We start from the raw sequence: 18,941 nt of genomic DNA on the forward strand, positions 1-18,941 counted from the left end.
TTCTTGTTTTCCACTCTATGACTAATTTGAGCCGTTTGTTCAGCACTGGAAACTGATGAGTACACCACCTGCCAGTTTATATTATTTTTATTATTAATATTTTTTTAAGCATCATTGACAGTAAAAGTAGCATAAAAACACAGTAGGGCAGAAGGTTACCGGCCCTTGATGTGACCGTTAAATCACAAATAGCTTTGAATCTAATCATTAGTTCATAACACTCTCCCTAGTACAGCACTCTCCAGGTCAATTAAAGAAGAATTGGTTATCAACAAACCATATGCTTATATCCTCTAATATGTGTGATACATGTATTTCACCTCCATGCATTCTCACACAACTGTTTGGGCCAGAGACTAACATTCTGAGGAAAACTAGTGCACAAATCTTTTAATGGAGAAAAAGAAGTAATTTTTGGAGATCCTGTTCACATGAGATAACGGATCCTAATTATGCTGCTCCTGGACTGCTGGACCCAGCCACTTGCTTGAACTTTCAGCAAAGGGATCAAACTGTTTATTTCCTGGACTCAGCCATCCTGATGTATGATCTCCAAAAATTTCTAAGAGGAAAGCCTTACAAGGCTAACGGGGAAAAATTTATAACCCCCATGTGCCTGAGGGGTATGGGCCTCAGTGTGGGAGCAAGGAAGCACCTAACCAGAGACTGTGAACAGCCTGGAGCCTCTGTGGAAATTAGGTGCTTATCTCTTTCAAGAGATAATGGGGCTTCTCAGTGACCACGAGGTTGCAGGGGTGCCTTGGCTTTCATATTAGGTTTCAGCTGATCTTACCAGGCAAAAAAAAAAAAAATTGAAAAAAATTAGTAATCTAAATATCTGGTTGTTATTGGGTCCAAAGCTTTCTGTGGCTCAAGGCCCACAAATTCGTAAGCTGCATAACCAAATACACATTAGTGGATATTTCATTGGACATTTGACAGGCCTCAGCAGACGACTCAGCTCCAAAAAGGCTCCCACACTTCAGCATTTCAGGCAGCTATTAACGAGACACATCGGTGGTTTGCATTACCTGCAGAAACTCTAACAAAATATAAAAGCATATGAAGGTCAGGACTCCACAGTAAGTGAGGTCTCCTGCACTAATTTTATTTCAACTCTTCCAAAAATGATCCAATTCTGAGAAGGGACTACATCTGAAATGCCCGACAGCCATCCCTGTAAATCGGGAACTGACAGCTGCTGCCTCGGCCAGACCGCTCCACTTCCTCAGCTCTCTACTGAAATATATCAACATGCCATTGCTGGTCACAGAAACTGTAGAAGATGTTTTTGGTTTGCTGCAAGGAGTTAAAGTGTAGCCTTTTTTCTTTAAATAAAGTCTGAAACTCGTTAGGGCAGCAATATGCTGACTGTGGGTGTACGGCTAGCAAGGCACCCTTAGGTCCGTTCTCTCTCTGTCCAGACTGGTAAAAAGAGGTGTTCTTTCAGGTCACGCAAGCTAGCATAATTTGAAAAATCCCCTCACACTTTTACAAAGCATTAGCTAAACAAATTGGAAACTGCAAATGCCAACGTACCACAGCAACTATCGGAACAAAACCCTAAATACCTTGATTGTTTCTGAAAATCAAATTTTGTTTTCTGCTTATACATGTCACCATCTGCCTTTTTAACACCAGGCTCTCATTTCTTACCCCTTTTTACATCTCAGGGCTACCTAGCCACTCCAGACACATGGACTTCAAAGTACTTCACAAGTGTGGGTATGGAGGGCCTAGCATACCTGGAGAGTTTTTTAATTTCAAATAGTTTTACTAAAGCTATACTTACCAATGCAATGCAATATTGTGTAGCATCACACAGCTATATTGTAAAGCACAAAGCAACCCACCTCAATTTCCTCACAGCATTACCCCAGTTTTACTCTGCTAAATTAATCACACTCTTTGTTATAATTTGATTTTGATCCATGTTCCCTTACTGTGTAGCACTTTACAGAGGGACTCAGGCGTTTCCTTTACTAAAGACAAGCACCAAGGACAGGTTTGGTGGACTCTATTCTTGCAGTTGCCCATGATACACTTCATCAAAATTAGGTGCCAGGCTTTTAAGCTCTCCTCTTTTGCTTAGCTCACAGAAAGCCCTCATCCATGCTAAGCAGGCAGTTCTTTATCCTGCAGCGAGCTCCAAGTTGTTTGAACACAATGAATGCCAAGCTTTCAAAGAAAGGAAAACACAACCACTTTGGCAAACGTAAGGTGGCAAAAATTTTTTTAGTTGGACTGATGCATGCTTGCAGACACACATTGTGCCTTCCTTTGAAAATATGTTCCTAACAGTGCCTGCTCTGCATACTAAATGGACTACGTCTGCCTTTCTAGCACCATGCCCCATTTTCTGCCCTATTTCACAGCTCAGGGGTACCTAACCACTTCAAACACATGGCCTAAAATACGCAACATACTTAGGTATAGAGGGCTTTAAAATACCTGGAGAATTTTTTCTCCTTAGTTACATATTTGAAGTTAAAAAACAAAGTATGGATTACTAACAAGAGTTAAGTGGCACAAGCACAGCAGCATTCAGCAGAATGTAGGACAGCAGCGGAGGGTTTACTGGGTCACTGTGAACTTGATGATGAGTTGGGCTACCACAAACTTGTAGCCTGCATCCCACTGCATCACTGCCTTGTTGCTAGTACTACTGTCAGCACTACTTTAGTCCACTGTCCTTAAACGAATTGCTAAGGTCAGTTTTAAGATACCATTTAATCTGAACTTATCCACCACGGTGCAGAACTAAAGCCACACGCACCCTAACACAACAGTGACGATGCTCCTCAGCGAGGGACATACCACAGAGCTCACAGCCAAGGCAATGGATGGCTCAGGTGACTTTATACCCTGTTGGTGTCCTGCTCTCTGCTGGATCCCTTAAAAGCTGAAGATGATCCTAAATTATAGCTTCTCTGAAATTTTAGCAGTGAATGTTATGTCCTCACCGCACACACCACATCTCTTCTGCTCTCCTTACATCTCTCTTTTCTGCTTACTAGCCGTTACATCTCTTCTAGGCAATTAACTATGCAGAAAGGCTTTTGAGTACCCACTGTGATGCAGTTTTTTAATTAGACCAATTGCATAATTTTTTTTCCATACCAGTCCTGCCTCATTCAACCCATAGATTAGCTATAAAGGATATTATATAGCAAATAATTTGCTTTATTCTCTGCATTTTTATATAAATGAAGCTGATGCTTACACTATTACTGATTCATTTATTATCACTACCAATTATTTCCTAATATTTAGGAACTGTAGATATGAACCAGAAAACTTTTAAAAAACTTAGACTGAAAAGACAACCCCTGTTCCCCCTAAGCTAACTCTAAGGCTAAAGCCAGTGAACAGATGGATACAGAGGAGAAGAGAAACAGGAAACAAAGCTTGTCTACACTGTAGATCAAAGGGGGAGTACAGAAAACTGAGGCAGGTCTGCTGAAAGCAGTGGGACTCACAATGATGCATTTCTGTATCTCTCTGCACCCCTTGGCCAATTCTGCGTAGCTTAGTCCAGCCCTCTATCTCACTACAAACATCTGTCTGACTCTGTAACAACGTGCTATAAGAAAAATTTGTAAATTGGGGATGGGGAAGGGAATCTGAATTCAGTGCAGGGTTTTACCTGATAAGAAGTAAATAAATATGCAATGTTGAGAAAAAAAAGCTCTTTTCTCCATGAACATCATCCTTCCCAACCAATAAAGGCTTCACCTCTCAAGGTGCAAAGTACCTGGGCTCTGCTCCATAGAATCACAGAATCATTTAGGTTGGAAAAAACCTTTAAGATCATCAAGTCCAACCATTAACCTAACACTGCTAAGTCCACCACCAAACCATGTCCCTAAGCACCACATCTACATGTCTTTTAAATACCTCCAGGGATGGCGACTCAGCCACTTCCCTGGGCAGCCTCTTCCAATGCTTGACCACCCTGTCAGTGAAGAAATTTTTCCTAATATCCAATCTAAACCTCCCCTGGCACAGCTTGAGGCCACTTGTTACTTGGGAGAAGAGACCACAGCCACCTCGCTACAACCTCCTTTCAGGTGGTTGTAGAGAGCGATAAGGTCTCCCGTCAGCCTCTGCTTCTCCAGGCTAAACAGCCCCAGTTCCCTCAGCCCCTCCTCATAAGACTTCTGCTCTAGACCCTTCACCAGCTTCCTTGCCCTTCTCTGGACACGCTCCAGCACCTCAATGTCTCTCTTGTAGTGAGGGGCCCCAAACTGAACACAGTATTCGAGGTGCAGCCTCACCAGTGCCGAGTACAGGGGCACGATCACTTCCCTAGTCCTGCTGGCCACACTATTTCTGATACAAGCCAAGATGCTGTTGGCCTTCTTGGCCACCTGGGCACACTGCCGGCTCATATTCAGCTTATTCCCTTTCTCTAGATTTTAAATATCTGAATGATCACATCAGGATTACTCACATCCTTAGCTTCAAGCTGTGGACACAGAACTCAGAAATCCCATTTTTTTTAGCACTGGGCAAGTATGTCAACAGTGTATCATTTCCTGGTTTCTGAATTCTTCAATTTGAAATCTACCTGCATATATATTTTAAATGAAATTATGGGTTTCTGGCAGCTAATGGAAAGGCCACCCAAAGGAGGGTGTGGTGGTACAAGGCACTCGCAACTGTGGACACCACAGGTGGTTGGCAGATGGACAGCCCAGCTACCAATGTTGGCACCGGAAACGGTGAGCTGTGCAGAGCAGCTGAACTTCTGTTAAGTGTGCCAGAGAAGGACACAACTCAAAGGAGAGGATACATGGAAGATAATAAAGACGTGTCCTTCTTTATCAGCCATTTTATGTTGGACTTTGTATGGAAACACTGCCTACAGCACTGAGATCTAACCAGTGGTCTGTGAGTTGGGCTTGGCTAGAGGGGTAGTTCTCTCCAACACTTTAAAGCTTAGTACTGCAAACTACAGTGGCGGGTACATGAGCTGGGTCATGAAAAATTACCTTTTTAGCCTGATTTGTCACTTTCATAATATGAGTAAGGTATGTATATAGCAAAGAAGTAATATAGCTTTGGGAAGAAACTATATTCTAGTAGGGATGAATCAGGCCTTGCCTTCTAGCTAGAACGATCTTTTGCCTTAAGTATTTCTTTTGCATGTAACTGTTGGCAACTCCATTTCCATTCCAGCCAGCTTTTCTCATTTTCTTCTGTAGTCAGCACAGTGAAGGTGGAAAGGGGGAAATCATGAAACACAGTGCCAAACCACTGAAAGGTGACTGTGAATCAATACATGACCTCTGCAGCTCAGCCACTGGTTGAGATTTGTAGTTGTGCAGATTACTCTTACTAGATGATACAGGCTTATTAAAAAAAAAACAAAACAAAACAACCAACCAAGATTTGAAATGAATACAACCACAATGAAAAAAACAGGGGAGCAGCAGGCTTCTTTTACACTTCATAGACAAAAAATGTTTTGATAAAAAAAATAATAAACAGAGCTCATCTTGGATCTCAGTAAGAATATCTGCAAAGTCAAACATGTAATGGTAAAAATTACATCATCTGTAATCTTTATACCAACTGCTTTTCTTCAAACAACAGTAATACAGAAATGCTATTTTCAGCAGAACTAGTCACTGTATTTGTTTTCCATTAGATATACAATCTAGAATGACTCCAACAGCTAGCTGGGCATGGACTTTATTAAACCCTGTACCAGTTGCATCAGCCCTAGCAAATCACTGCCTATGCTTACTGCTCACAATATTTCAGTCTAGCTCCAGAGGAACAGATAATACTCTGAAAATCTTGACGGGAATTAACACCATCGTTACTCAAACTTAGACCCAAACAAAGCAGAGAAATCCATGTTTACTGAGCATGCCCAACCTCAGGTAAATGCTACATGCTTCTGAGCACATTACATTGATTTGATAAGTTTCAACTCTCAGTCATGATATAGTAATCCCCTTTTCCCTATTCCACAAAAAGTGTGGCCTGTACCATGTGCAACATCAAAAAAAAGGAAACATTGAAAATGCAGACTTGAAGACATTGACTACTCTTTCTTACCTCTATTCCTTCCTTGTTTAAGGCATATTCGTCAAAGTTCAAAATAGCGGTCTTGATAGTCCGGGGAGGGGGCAACACAGTCAAGCCAATATTAATAGCGTTGCTTCGTTTTGAGTCCAATACAATGATCTCCTGTCGCTTCCCATCTGCAGCAGTTTTCTTGGTAAAGAAAAGCACAAGAATATTATTCCTCCAGCCTGTTTTATAAAGAAAAAGTCACTCCTTTCACTAATGACTTCCCCTCCTCAAGGGTGCTGACACTGAATGTAAATCTAATACATTTATAGTTATCCAAAAAAGCTGAATTCTTCTCCCACATCCTTGCTGGTATCAGCATGAGCTACCAGGATTTAACCAGAGAGCTGAACGCAGTCTCAGATGCCGTGCAAAGCCGAGCTAGCCTGAGACACAGGAGACCCCGCAAGGGCTGGGAACGCTGCAGTTCACGGCAGGAGTCAGTCTGAAAAAAGCCTGCAGCTGTCTGCCGGGCGGCCGATGGGCTCCGGGGCTCAATTTCCCCTTGGATGCATCAACCCGGAGTGGCCACCGACCCTCTCGCCTGCGTGGCTGGCTGGGAAACAGGCAGGGTGGTTCCCACCTGCCTGCCAGCACTCTCCTGTGTTAGAAATCCACTTTGGGCACTGGCAAAGGAGCTATAGAGGCCTTTCTGGAGACACTGGCATGGTTTTCTGACCTCTGGCTGTCAGAAGAAGGGTATTCTACCTTGCTGCTCATGATATGTCTGTCAAGCCCTTCACAGGTGCAGAACAACTTCAACCTTTCTGCTCTTTTTGACGTTTTATTTGAGACTAGACATAATCTTTGGATCTCACCTTGAGTATGAACTACAGTATACATAATAATGAAAGCACGAAGAACTAACAACATACGCTTTAAATTCCATTCTAGAGAAGACACAAGAAATTTATTTCTCTCTCTCCCCATCCTCATAGGGGCAAAATGCGAACCAACTAGGCAAGGCGACTCACAAACCATTTATATGGCACAATACAGTGATGAACGTGATCTTTGCTGTTATGCCCCAGCATGCCTCTCATTCTCTCATCATCCTGTGCTAGAAGGTGTCCCTGGCAACTACATATGTCATATACCAGGCAGCTGCAAGAGGAGAGGACTCTGCTCCTCATACACAGGGATTTTTCCTCCCTCTCCATAGACGTGAACTCTGGAAACACGTTTTCTCTGTTTCCCCTTCCTTTGCCCTATCAGAGATGGGCTGAGGGATGCTGTCAAGCACAGGAGCATAAGGAGAAGACCAGCACATTGATGCAAGCAAGTACAGACATGCTTCGCTGTGTATAAACCCATGTTTCGGCAAGGCACAGGCTGCAGAGACGTGACTGTGACCTCCCTGTAGAGCCTGTTACCCAGACTGTGGTTAGTGGCTCTGGCAGCAGCAGCCTTAGCACAGATGCACCTCACAGGGGCAAAGAGAGAGATTAAGCAATCCCTCTTTCCAGGCTGCAATATGGCAGCCCATACAACTGTTCAGAACAGAGAATCATCCGTGTTGTCTACAGCAGTAGTGTACATCCCTACAGCAGTAGTGTTACATCCCTTGGGGATTTGGGGGAAGCCCAGGAGGAGACTCTTACTGCCCCAGTCTCGATCTGTGCTCAGGGTTGCTTTTTAGACCACGAAGCTTTGTTCTCCGCTTCCTTTGGGTCTGTACCACAGCCACCACTGAGTCAAAAAATGCCCTACTGCCAGGCCTACAGGCTGATGCTGAGTTGGAAGAACTGCCTAAATTAATAAACATGATTTAATCCAAGTACCTCCGGCTGTGGGTCAGCCCAGAATGGGAATGCAGTTCCACCATTACAAAGATGCCTTTTTCTGGCATAGCTCAGCTCCCTGCCTGCACAGGAGGAGGTACGCCCACCGGTCCCAGCAGCCTGCCCAGCACCCGTGTGGCATCACAGCCCTTCCATCCTACCAACATGATTAATGTGGTATGACGCAACTGTGAAAGTAATGAGAGGGTTGGTTTTTTTAAACTTAAAAAGAAACAACACTTTTGCAGTAAACAGGATAAATTTTAGGAGAGCAAAGATAACATTTGTTTTCAATTTTTGTATGTCTGTTCTGTCACAACTGCCCTCTTCTTAACACCTTAAAAGCACCCCTGAAGCCTTCTTGAACTTTTCTTTCTTTGAGTAAGAGAGCCCTCTTTTTCTTGGGGAAGGATCGGAGATGCAGCTTCTGAAGGACCAGAGATGCAGCTTACCTGAAGGATCGGAGATGCAGCTTCTCCTTTAATGCAGTAATTTTTACTTCCAGGGCCATTAATCACATTTTCAGGACCACAGTTAGTGGCCAAGACCACATAAAAACAAGGGGGGTTCACCAGAGACTGCTTCCTCTTGAGTCTGTATCGCACTAAGCCTTTTTTAAACCACCACTTTTTACCTTGTCCTTCGCAGCACAGAATTACACAGCTCCAGAGAATTTATGCAGAAGGGAAAAGGAGTTAAACTTAGGCTTCCCACATGCAGTACGGGTAAGTAAGCCTCAGATCTGCAGCTCTGTTTTTCGGCTCCTAAGTTTGACGAGAGACCTATTCATTTGAGGGACATACGATGCTAACTGCTGGGATGATTGCGATTGCAACAGTGTGCTTGCTCCTCAGCACTGAGTTCTGAAAGACAGATGAGCTGTATAGGGGATGTAAGCATGTAGGTATTTTGCAGAGCTATAACTGCATATGGGGTATAAAAATTTGGGGTAAGTAACTCTTTTCAAAAACAGGGGCAGAATTTTAAATCCATTCTGGGGACGATGGCTGAGTTACAAAGAAATCCTTTCCAAATAAATAAAAGGATGAAGAAAAGAGAAAGATTTTACTACTATGAACTTTATTAACCTACCGCTAGGAAAAGAATTCCTTTTTGGCTGCAATGAAATTGCACATGTGTAAGTGTCTGACTGTTAAAAGAAGCTACAACTATTAACTTCTATTACAATATTAGGTGACTTCAGACTCTGTTTTATAAGTTCATTAACAGAGAATGACTTAAAATGCTTGAGTGAACAGTGCACTAGTGCACTTGATTTTATATTTTAATGTGTCAGTATGTAACGTACACCCTGAACTGCTGAGTATTATATTATTAAATGTAAATACAAAATTAATTATAAAATACAAATATATCGGGTGGTATACTTTGTGGGAAACAAACATTCCTGCAATGTATTAACAATTGCAGTGAATTTAGACCTTTACAAGACCTAACTGGCTGGATTCTGTTGCCTCTATTGAAGGCTGGGTAGTCAAGATAGGTTAGTCAAAAACCGTTACCATCCCACAAAAGGTCTGTAGTCTGATGAGCACATAGTCTAAAACATGCCTCTTTTCTTTAATTAATATGAGAAGCAGAAAAATTTAAATCACTTTTCCAGCGGTCATATAAGTAAGTAATTATATATGAACATCAAGTCAGAAATATCTCCTGCATTTAAATTACATCAGTAGAACAGAAAAAAATGGGCAATCCCTTAATAGTGAGCTGGCAATTTTTTTATTTCTATCTCAATTAGCAAGGATTTAGCCCTGCGGATTTAAAATGAAATCACTCAGCTGCCACTAGTTTTGTCTGCAATACATATATATAGTCTTTTTCAGAAATTCTGGTCCACATTTATGACTTGCCTTGGCATTTATTCAAATTGCAACAAATGTTTTCAAAAGGAATTTGTGTCTAGGCATGTATATACACGTGAAAACACGTTCCTTAATTTTTCACTCCTACTATTTTTTATGTCTGTGGGCACATGATGGATCACTATGTCCCACAGGGTATAGATGAATCAGCAAAATAATACTTCCAAATGACATGCAGAACCAACTGGATGGCAGAAGGGCTGAACAACCCCGTTTGATTCAGTAGTGTCTGTGTGTTTTAATTTCTCTTCACAGAAAAATAAACACTTTGAAGTACTTTGCCAAAATACCTGCTTTGTTTGGCGGAGTGAGAAGGAAAGAAATTCTAGACTGGCTTGGAGGGGATACCTGATCACTCTTAATTCACAAACAGAATGTCGTGGTTCTCTATTCCAGAAAATAAACACTCTGCAACTAAAGGTGCTCCATTAACTATAATAAATGTGTGAGTTGTCCAGTGTGGCATAAGTTTTTCTAAAATCAAGAATCTCCCCTCCCAGCCCCCCCCAACTCCTATATTATATCCTACAATTTAAAATCCAGTTCGTTTTATTGCAGTTCTATTGTGTTTAATGAAAAACTTCTCATGAGCCAGGAAGTAGCTGTTTATAGCTGTGTGTTGTGGAAATAAGTGAAGGATTAGAAACTGGAGTAAAATTGCTTACAGCTGTATGAAAGTGCATATGCACAAGATAGAGCCAAGCCCGCCCCTACACACCCTGACCTCGCTTTTCCTCTCATCCTTCTGGACTGTTCCTTTTCCATGCACCTGCTTCCATCTACTGCTATGAAATCTGGACATTTGACTTTTGATTTGTTGCTCTGCACGCTTTTTTTCAGCTGAACCAACTAAGCTGTGAGTCAGACTTTATGATATTATAGAATAAACCTGGTTTGGATTGCAGCCATTGGACACGAGAAACTAGACACAACGGGGAATGTACTCCCTGGAAATAAACCAAGCAGTCTGGAAAAAGCGAGAGCTATCCTAATTTGAGTGCAATCTTCATACCAAACCTCAAGTCTTTCACAGATTCAGCGGTCTGCTTAATTAGCCCCACTCCCATTTGATCTAAGGACCATCTCCTACCCTGGAAGATTTGCTGGTATTCACCAAAACCATGCAGGAGTCTCGGAAGTCTGAGTAGACCTCCACTGTGGTAATCCTTGGTCACCATTGTCTTCTCTACAGAGACAATGAGACTTCTATGTCTGTGTTATGGGATGGGGTGGAAAGAGAGCCAAAAGTATAATGTCTCGTACAGAGAGCAGTTATTAGTCTCCAAGAGGAAAGCAGTCACCTAAATCATTCCTCAGACTTGCACTAATTTCAAAGAAACCTGGTCACTCATCTTCCAGCCAGAAGCCAAAAGCTGTGCCAAAGCATCAGGCAGCCCAGGCAGGTTTGGGAAGCAAGTGCAAGGGGAGAGCGGGGAAATGGCCAAAGGTAGTTTGGGAACGTGCACGGTATATGACTGGAAAAGTAAACAAGTCAAAATTCCAACAATCTAACATTTTATCAAAAATTTTGGGTGAGAAGAAAAGATTAAGAATCGGCCAGACTGATCCATTACAATACTGGCATTTAGCACAAAGCTAAAGTTTGGAAATGGCAAATATGTCATAATTCCACATTCAATTCGAGGAATTAAATATTTTATGGATCTAAGAAAACGCTCTCATTCCTTCCATCTACGAACCATCTGTGGCAGATTTGTATTTACAGGGAGAGAGATGAGGAGTAACACGCCATGACGTCACCAGCATTCCTTCCTCAGCAGAAAATGAATTAGAGGGAGAAATTAATCTCAGCATCAGCCAAATGAACAATCAGCTGAATGTGTTTTTAGAGCTGCTACGCCATACGTTTCAGATCTACATGCATCTGTGTCACAAAAAATTCAGCTAAGAACAGCAACGGCAGGATCTACGTGAGCCGTGTATTTATGTACCTGTTTGCTAGGTACTTAATGAGGGGCTTGATTGTTCAAATTGCAATGTTTCCACTTGGCCAAGAAGATCAAGAGTGACTATTAGAAAATTTTGAGTTAATAAACCAGACAAGTGACATGGAGAACTTTTACTGTGAGACATCCAGTCTCCCCAGATTAAGAGCAAGCAATAATATATATGATACCTAATATATATAACAACTTTTGCGGGCCAAAGAGAAGTAAAATATTCAAGGTACTGACTGGTTTTTATGTCACTATAAAACACATAGGCATACATAGAAAACATACAAGCGATTTATTTATTTTCAGTAGGAGAGATGGACATCTTTTACTAGCATTTTAACTGGAAAAAAAATTGTTTCCCTGATACCGATTATTCTGCTTAGAAGAAAAAACGTTTATGTAGCCATGAAAAACAAATGTTCGCGCTAGTAACTTTTTTAATGCTATGTCAAATTCCTACTAAATTTAACTATAAAAGACTTCCTTTGTTGCTGAGTCTAATGTTAAACAGCCATGTCACCAGCCTTTTATTTTATTTATTTTATAACAATGCTCCTAAGGAAGAGGCAATCCTAGTTACAGAGGTATTTCCTGTGCCAGCTTCTATCCTAAAATTTGGATAGCCACATTGTACAAATTAAGGATTTAAAATAGGCCTGTTCACCAGCATAAAACAAAAACCCAACACCCCTGCAGAGTTTAGCTGTAAATTTGGTCCAGCTGATAAATTGATCCTTCAGAACAAAGCACACGTGTAGGCTTTTTGCAGCAGATCCAGTTTGATATTCTAACCTTTCTACATAACGATTAGGAAGATATGACCAAGTGAAGAACTGTCAAATACACAGATATGAATCATCATGCTGTGACCTTTATATGAATGTAACAGAAAATATTTCAGATTTCAATACCTATTTTGGCACTCAGCTATGAACAACCTAATGCAAAATTTGTTGGTATTCCCCACCTGAAGTGATATCCCAAAACCGGTGGACCTGAGATAAGAGGGCAGCTTGGCACGTACACCACCCTAGCCTCATCTCCTAGTTTCAGCCCATGGAATATCTTCCGTCATAGGCCAAGCTAGAAACACATCCAGTAATTTCCACTGTTTTCATACAAACAACATAAATCACCTAGATCTAAGTCAGAATGAATACCAATACAATAGCAAAATAATAGCAAGCTGAATACGAGTTGTACCTTTGTGACAGGCAGTTCCTTGGATTTAGACTCAAAGAGATGCTCCAGTTTGGAAGTGTCCACCTTAATGGGTTCCAGTTTCGACCACAGGAATTCTCTGCAGCGTTTGTTATTTTTACACTGCCACTCAAATGGCCGTACCTCGTTCCAAAACAGACGGATGGTTTTCTTCTTCTTTATAAATGCTGGCTGACCCCTAGAAACCTGGGGTGACCCTAAACCCTGAGGAGTGCTGAACAGCGGAGGAGGAGCCAATAAATTAGCAGAGGGTGGAGGTGGAGGCGGACATCCAAACAGCGGGGGAGGTGGTGGAGGAGGCAAACCCAGAAAGGAAGGTGGAGGTGGAGGAGGGGGAACAAGGGAGTCCCCAGGACCCATATCCATGTCCAACACATCTACATCATCCTCCTCCCCCAAGTCTGTAAAATCCATGTCTTTGATTTTAAGTTCTCTAGGATTAGCCATGAGCTGATCCCAGATGTAGTCAGATTCCTTCTTTGGCTGTGCTGGTGTTTTCTCGGGGACCTGTTCACTGATTTCATCTTCAGGCACGGCTGTCCCCTTGGCCAGCTCACCACTGTTGAATTTTTCTGCAAAGGCTTTCACGCTGCCTTGGTTGTCCAGATTTCCAATCTCCATCTTTTTGATGCTTTCATCTTTGGCCTGCTTCGTGGCCTGAAGGATAGAGATCCTACTGGCTAGGCTAGTGAGTGACTCCTCGCTTTCCTCCGTCTCCTTCTTTTCTTCCTTCGCCTCCAGCTCCTTCTCCTCTTCATCCTTGGGCTTTTTGTTATGCGCATACAACATGTCCAGCATAAACCGCTTGTTGTTGAGGATGTTGCTGCACTGCTCATTCACACCAGCATCCTGAATGGTCTGTGACCATGGACCTGCAATCACACACACACAGATGGGAAGAGTCAAGGGGAGGGAGCCAGAGCACTGAGAACACTCTCCAACCCACCAGAAAAAATTTGGGGGACACATGCACAACTAGTGTGAAACTGGGCAAGCAGCAGCTTTGAAAATTTTGAAATAAGTGACAGTGCTGATATATGGCCCAATCTTGATGGGCTGGGAGTAATTCTCAAAAAAGGAATGGGAGCAGAAAATAATCAGTGTAGCTTGGGAGGGACTATATAACTGTCAGGATTTCAAGGTTCAGGTTTCTCCTGAAATCTGTCAGGTTTCACTTTGTACTTACTACCCCAGCTCATTTTATACAGTGCATAAACTCTCAGAATCTTTAGTAATCCGGAATGGGGCTTAAATATCATGACAATGGCACAAAATAGAGGTTATTGTTGTACTTTTCACCTGGCCGTGAACTGGAACCACCCCAGGAAGACTTCCTTATAAAAGAGATCTTCCCTGCCTGATGCCAAGGTCAACATGTAACTGCTTACTCCTCCTCTTCCTCTGCCCTCCCTGCTGGCTAGGGCAGGGCAGCTTTCACATCTGGCTGTTCCTCAGACCTCCTGGCTGGGTACCCGGGCCATCTTCACAACACGGACTATTTGAATCCCAGAGCAGGCTGCATACCCAGGGCACAGCTCTCAGGGCAACTCAGTGAGTATAAGCATAAGCAAGATTTTTAAAATTATTTCTAGGAATATGAGCACCTTTATAAAAGATTTTTGAAAATGCTGCTCATCAACCACTGTTACCCTCCCTGTAATATATGATGGCATTGAAAGCCTAATGGCCTTCTTCCCACATCACAATCATTTAACATGTCACTGTAATGAAGCTTAAAGATTTTCTTTTATACCTGCCAGTTGCCCTTTCTCTTAAACTTCCATTTTATCTTTGTTTCTGCCCTTATGCTCCCACCTTTTTCAATACTTTAGGGTTTTAAACATCTTTTACAGCTTCCTTCATCAACGGAGTTGCTTTCTTACCACGGCATCTAGCCCTGTGCTCTGAGAAGGTGTCCCCTCGGTGAGATCCACATCCAGGGCCCCACAACTCCCCGCCCCTTTAAAATAACACCACTTTAAAATGTAGGACAGGTCTCTCAGCACAAAGCACAGAAGTGACTCTCACCTCTATTCAGATCAGCCTCTAAACCACATTTTAAAATTAGTCCAGAGGTTTAACCTCAGACGAAAGAAAGACTTTTTTTTCAGCAATGGATACAACCTCCCAAACTGTTTCCTTCTGCTTTCCTGCAGGAGGATTAACTGCTTCCATTACCTATTTACTTTTTCTCAGACTTTATCCATAGGATTGCTTCCTCACCAAGATTTGTCACCTGAGGTAGTCTCTCAGATTTGTCTCTGAGGTAGTTTCACTAGACAATGTGACTAGACAACTCCTTCCCCACACCATAGGTTTTAGCCAGCTGAGCCCCCACAGAGGATTTCCCCCTACTCCTAGCCTTTCCTTCAAAGTTGTTCAAGATTGCTCCCAGGATCCCTTCTACAAATCCCACATGACCTACACGGTCTCAATTTCACCAGCTGGGATCCTCCAGGATTTAATCCCTTTGCAGAACCGCTCATCAAAATTCCCCCAGACACCATCCCTAATTTGGGCTCCCCGAGTCTGCCTCCATCTGCCCTAGCTGATCAAAGATTATTGCCATGAAGACTCTTGCTACCTCGGTGGCCTCTTCTGCCCTCCTCTCCACAGGTAAAACTGTGAAATACCATTGGAGAAACAAGACTTGTTGGAAGCCAAATTGAGCAGATGACTAATGAAGGAGAAGCCAGGACCAAAGGCTTTATTCCTTTGTCCTTAATGCATCTGCGCAGAACCAATGGGCCACCTCATAAATACCAAATTGCTTGCTGGGAATGTGAGAACTGCTGGAGAAAGCGCCCTCGTTTGCTTTCCCAATCTCCTCACCTACTAGAGAGCAAACAACTCACTCCATGAGACCTCCTACATAGCACGACCTAATAAATCTTTGGTCTACTGGTAACGTAAGTTGATTTTAAGATGTTGATTTTTCGGTAACAGGGTACATTTCTTAGCTTTTAACAAAAAGCACATAAGCACTTTAATTAGAGTGGTAACAGGTTGGTAACAGAGAAGATGAGGGGGAAAAAACCTTGTAACCTGTTCTCCCTTACTGGCACTTGGACTAGCTTGGACTATGCCATAGTGTAACGACATCCTTGCTCTGTCATACCTCCCCTCCCTTTCCTACATATATATCCATCTGCATTCTTTAAGAGTACAATAGCATTCTAAGTAATTCAATCTTGGTGCTGGTTGAAAAGAAGATGGCTCTTAAATTTAGAATAAAATCAACTTAATACTTCGCAGGGGAAAAAAAAAAGTGATGGGGTTTAAAGATACAGTACAATCTGACAGTTTATCTCTGTGAGGTAATCCTTGTGATTCAGTGTCTTCCCTCTTCTTTCAGGAAAGAGCAAGACTATTTCACACTGTGAAGCAATTTTTGTTTTCTTATCTAGAATTTAGAAGACTTAGGACAATGCACTCCCCTGTTCAGCCCTAAGAAGACTTGGAAACCAAATGCCCTAATTACATTACATTCCTTTACCTCTCTCTCAAAAAGTAGAAAAGAGTAATCAATCAATGAAGGTCAAAATCTGCCTCTTACTTCCTACCTGGGCTGCGTGTCAAGCTCTGGTTGTCATTATCTCTACAGGCAGAAAACTGGTTCTTAAGGTGTCTTCCAGGCTGGGCTACCCTTTATAGGTGCCTGGTGCATATCTGACCAGAACCACTGGTCACTACAGAAGCGGTCTTTTCCAGACGAGGTCTATTTCATGTGCCTCCTCCACACCAGCTAAGGAAGGCCACAGCCCAGACCTATCTTCAGCAGCTCCTATGTATCCCTCTTTGCCTTCTGAAGTCTAACCAAGACAGGAAACTGGGGGGGAGGAACAAACATCCCAGTCCTCATTGCTCTTCCTCTTCCACTAAAAGCTAATAGCATGAGAAAAGGTATCTGGAATCTCATGACAAATTGAATCAAGAGGGCCCCTCCTCTCATTGTTTTATGCGTAGAAAACCCAAATAAATTCTCTGGGAGCTAGAGATGCAAGTTGCTGCAGCACGACGATTCAATAGTTAATACATTAATCTTAAGGGAAGAAAATGGTCTCGAGTCAAGGGAAACCTCATTTCATCAATGCCTTACTGTCCCTCAAACATAGAAACCCCATCAGAGTCTGTGGATTTCCAAGCAGAGAATGGAAACAGATTTGGCCAGGGTGATGGAAGTCTTACATAGGCGCAAAGGGTTTGTTAGCTAATTAACAACAACAGAGCTGCTAATGTAACATTTTTTTTCTACCAGAAACCCTTCATTATTGAAAAAGCTTCACTTTACCAGTTTCATTGTCACTGGTTAACTTGTCCTCTCTCTCCTCCCTCTCTAAAGTGCTGCTTGCTGAGGATATGCTGGATGCAGAGCAGTTGTCTTTTTCATTCACTTCCTCATTCTGCCTCTCTTTTTCACTGAGTATTGCACTTTCTTCTGGCTCTCTCTCTGGTCCTTGCTCCACCTCACTCTCTGGTCCCACCTCTGTAGCCTCTATTTCCTTGGGTGTCTCCGTTCCCTGCTCGGCCTCAGCCTCAGCCTCCTGCTCTGGTTCTGGTTCTGTCTCTGTCTCTGGTTCGGGTTCACTGGCACTCACTGGCGGAGAGAACAACGGGAGAAAGAGATTCACTTAATGACAGAGTCGTCTCAGGCTCACCCCTCTAAACGAGAGCGACGTGAAAGTTGTACAAGTGCCTTATGGAAAGAAAATAAAAAGCAAGTCCACGGCATGCTGAACATTAGGAGCAACAGACTGATGAATGTTGTGCGACGACAGCATTGCACGTGAGAGTGGCCTGGCAAACCCCCTCGCTTGCTGTCTGGAGCCAGCCCACTGTTTTTATCCATACTTCCACAGCTGGAGTGTTGGACTTGCATAAGGATTTGAACGAATCCACAGAAAATGGGCATCCCACCTGAGCATGACATTGACAACTCAGTGCCTAGGCAGAGCCAGGAAGGAAGAGATCTTTTAAAAAACAAAAAGGAGGGAGATTGTGGCTTTTGGTTGAATTTTCTTTGGGTTCTGGAAGAATTCTTTTTTCACCTGATGAGGAACACTTCAACAAAAAAATACAAATATTAGTTTTATTAACACAGTTGAATGGCACAGTCTGGAAATGGCACTGTCACACATTTGGCTGACAAAACCCATGTTTTTTCATGCACATTTGCTTCAGAATAGCCACATCAAAACTGAACAAAGTTTCCAACTGCTTGGCATACGGCACAAATTTAGTTTCCAATTGGTTGGCATATGGCATATGATAAGCTTTTTTATCGGTTGGCACACAGCAAACACTGTTGATAGTACACTTGGTTTCTTCTTCCCGGCGTTATCACTGACAGTGAAATTCATTCATTCACCTTTACGGCTTTTAGCTAAACCAGCAGATTTTCACATGCAAATATTCTCTGCATGCTGCAAAGAAACTGAAGAGCATCCACACATATTCACGTCAAGCAGCCCACAATTTTCTGAAAACTGAAATGGCCATGCAAGAGTGATGAAAATGGGCATGCATGTTAGTCCTGCACACTCCCCAAATTCCCTCTGTACTAAATCTTGTGTCGGATGGCTGAACTACAATGACCAAGTCATGCTTGTTTTTTCCCTCTATTAACTACTTTTCATTACAATATTGCAAAAGAGCCTTCTGGACTTGTCATGGCCTTTGGATCGCATCATATACGATGAGACTTTCTTCAAGAACTACATGAATCTTTAAAGGAAAAAAAGTATCACACTGGAATGCAATCCAAACATTTCAGTCCTCTAGGGAGCAGGTAAATAGATTTATCCTGAGAAAGTATAAGCCAAAATAATGAAGGTCCCAATGTTTTCCTAAGACTGTTTCATGTTGCATGCCTATACTATTTTCTGAGACACCCACACAAAGAATAATGATTTCTAACAATGCCTGTGCCTATCTTTACAATAACACATACGTTTTTAAACTAGCTTTCAGTAATGCATCCTCAGTGCCACACTATTCCACTTCATTTCATA

General features: G+C 42.4%; 1 protein-coding gene across 13 annotated transcripts in view; it reads right to left on the reverse strand.

The window, feature by feature from the left end:
* Positions 1-18,941, reverse strand: part of FHOD3 (formin homology 2 domain containing 3) — a 414,659-nt gene that overhangs the window by 54,188 nt on the left and 341,530 nt on the right. For 12 of the 13 annotated variants that reach the window (XM_072852997.1, XM_072852996.1, XM_072852995.1 and 9 more), the window contains 3 exons: positions 17,222-17,527; positions 12,913-13,802; positions 6,070-6,228 (listed from right to left, as the gene is read on the reverse strand). In XM_072852997.1, coding sequence (XP_072709098.1) covers positions 6,070-6,228; positions 12,913-13,802; positions 17,222-17,527 — 1,355 coding nt within the window. The remainder of the gene's footprint in view (positions 1-6,069; positions 6,229-12,912; positions 13,803-17,221; positions 17,528-18,941) is intronic. The other variant, XM_072852998.1, reaches the window with a different exon arrangement.

This window comes from Ciconia boyciana, chromosome 2, assembly GCF_034638445.1.
Source record: "Ciconia boyciana chromosome 2, ASM3463844v1, whole genome shotgun sequence".
NCBI lineage: Eukaryota > Metazoa > Chordata > Aves > Ciconiiformes > Ciconiidae > Ciconia > Ciconia boyciana.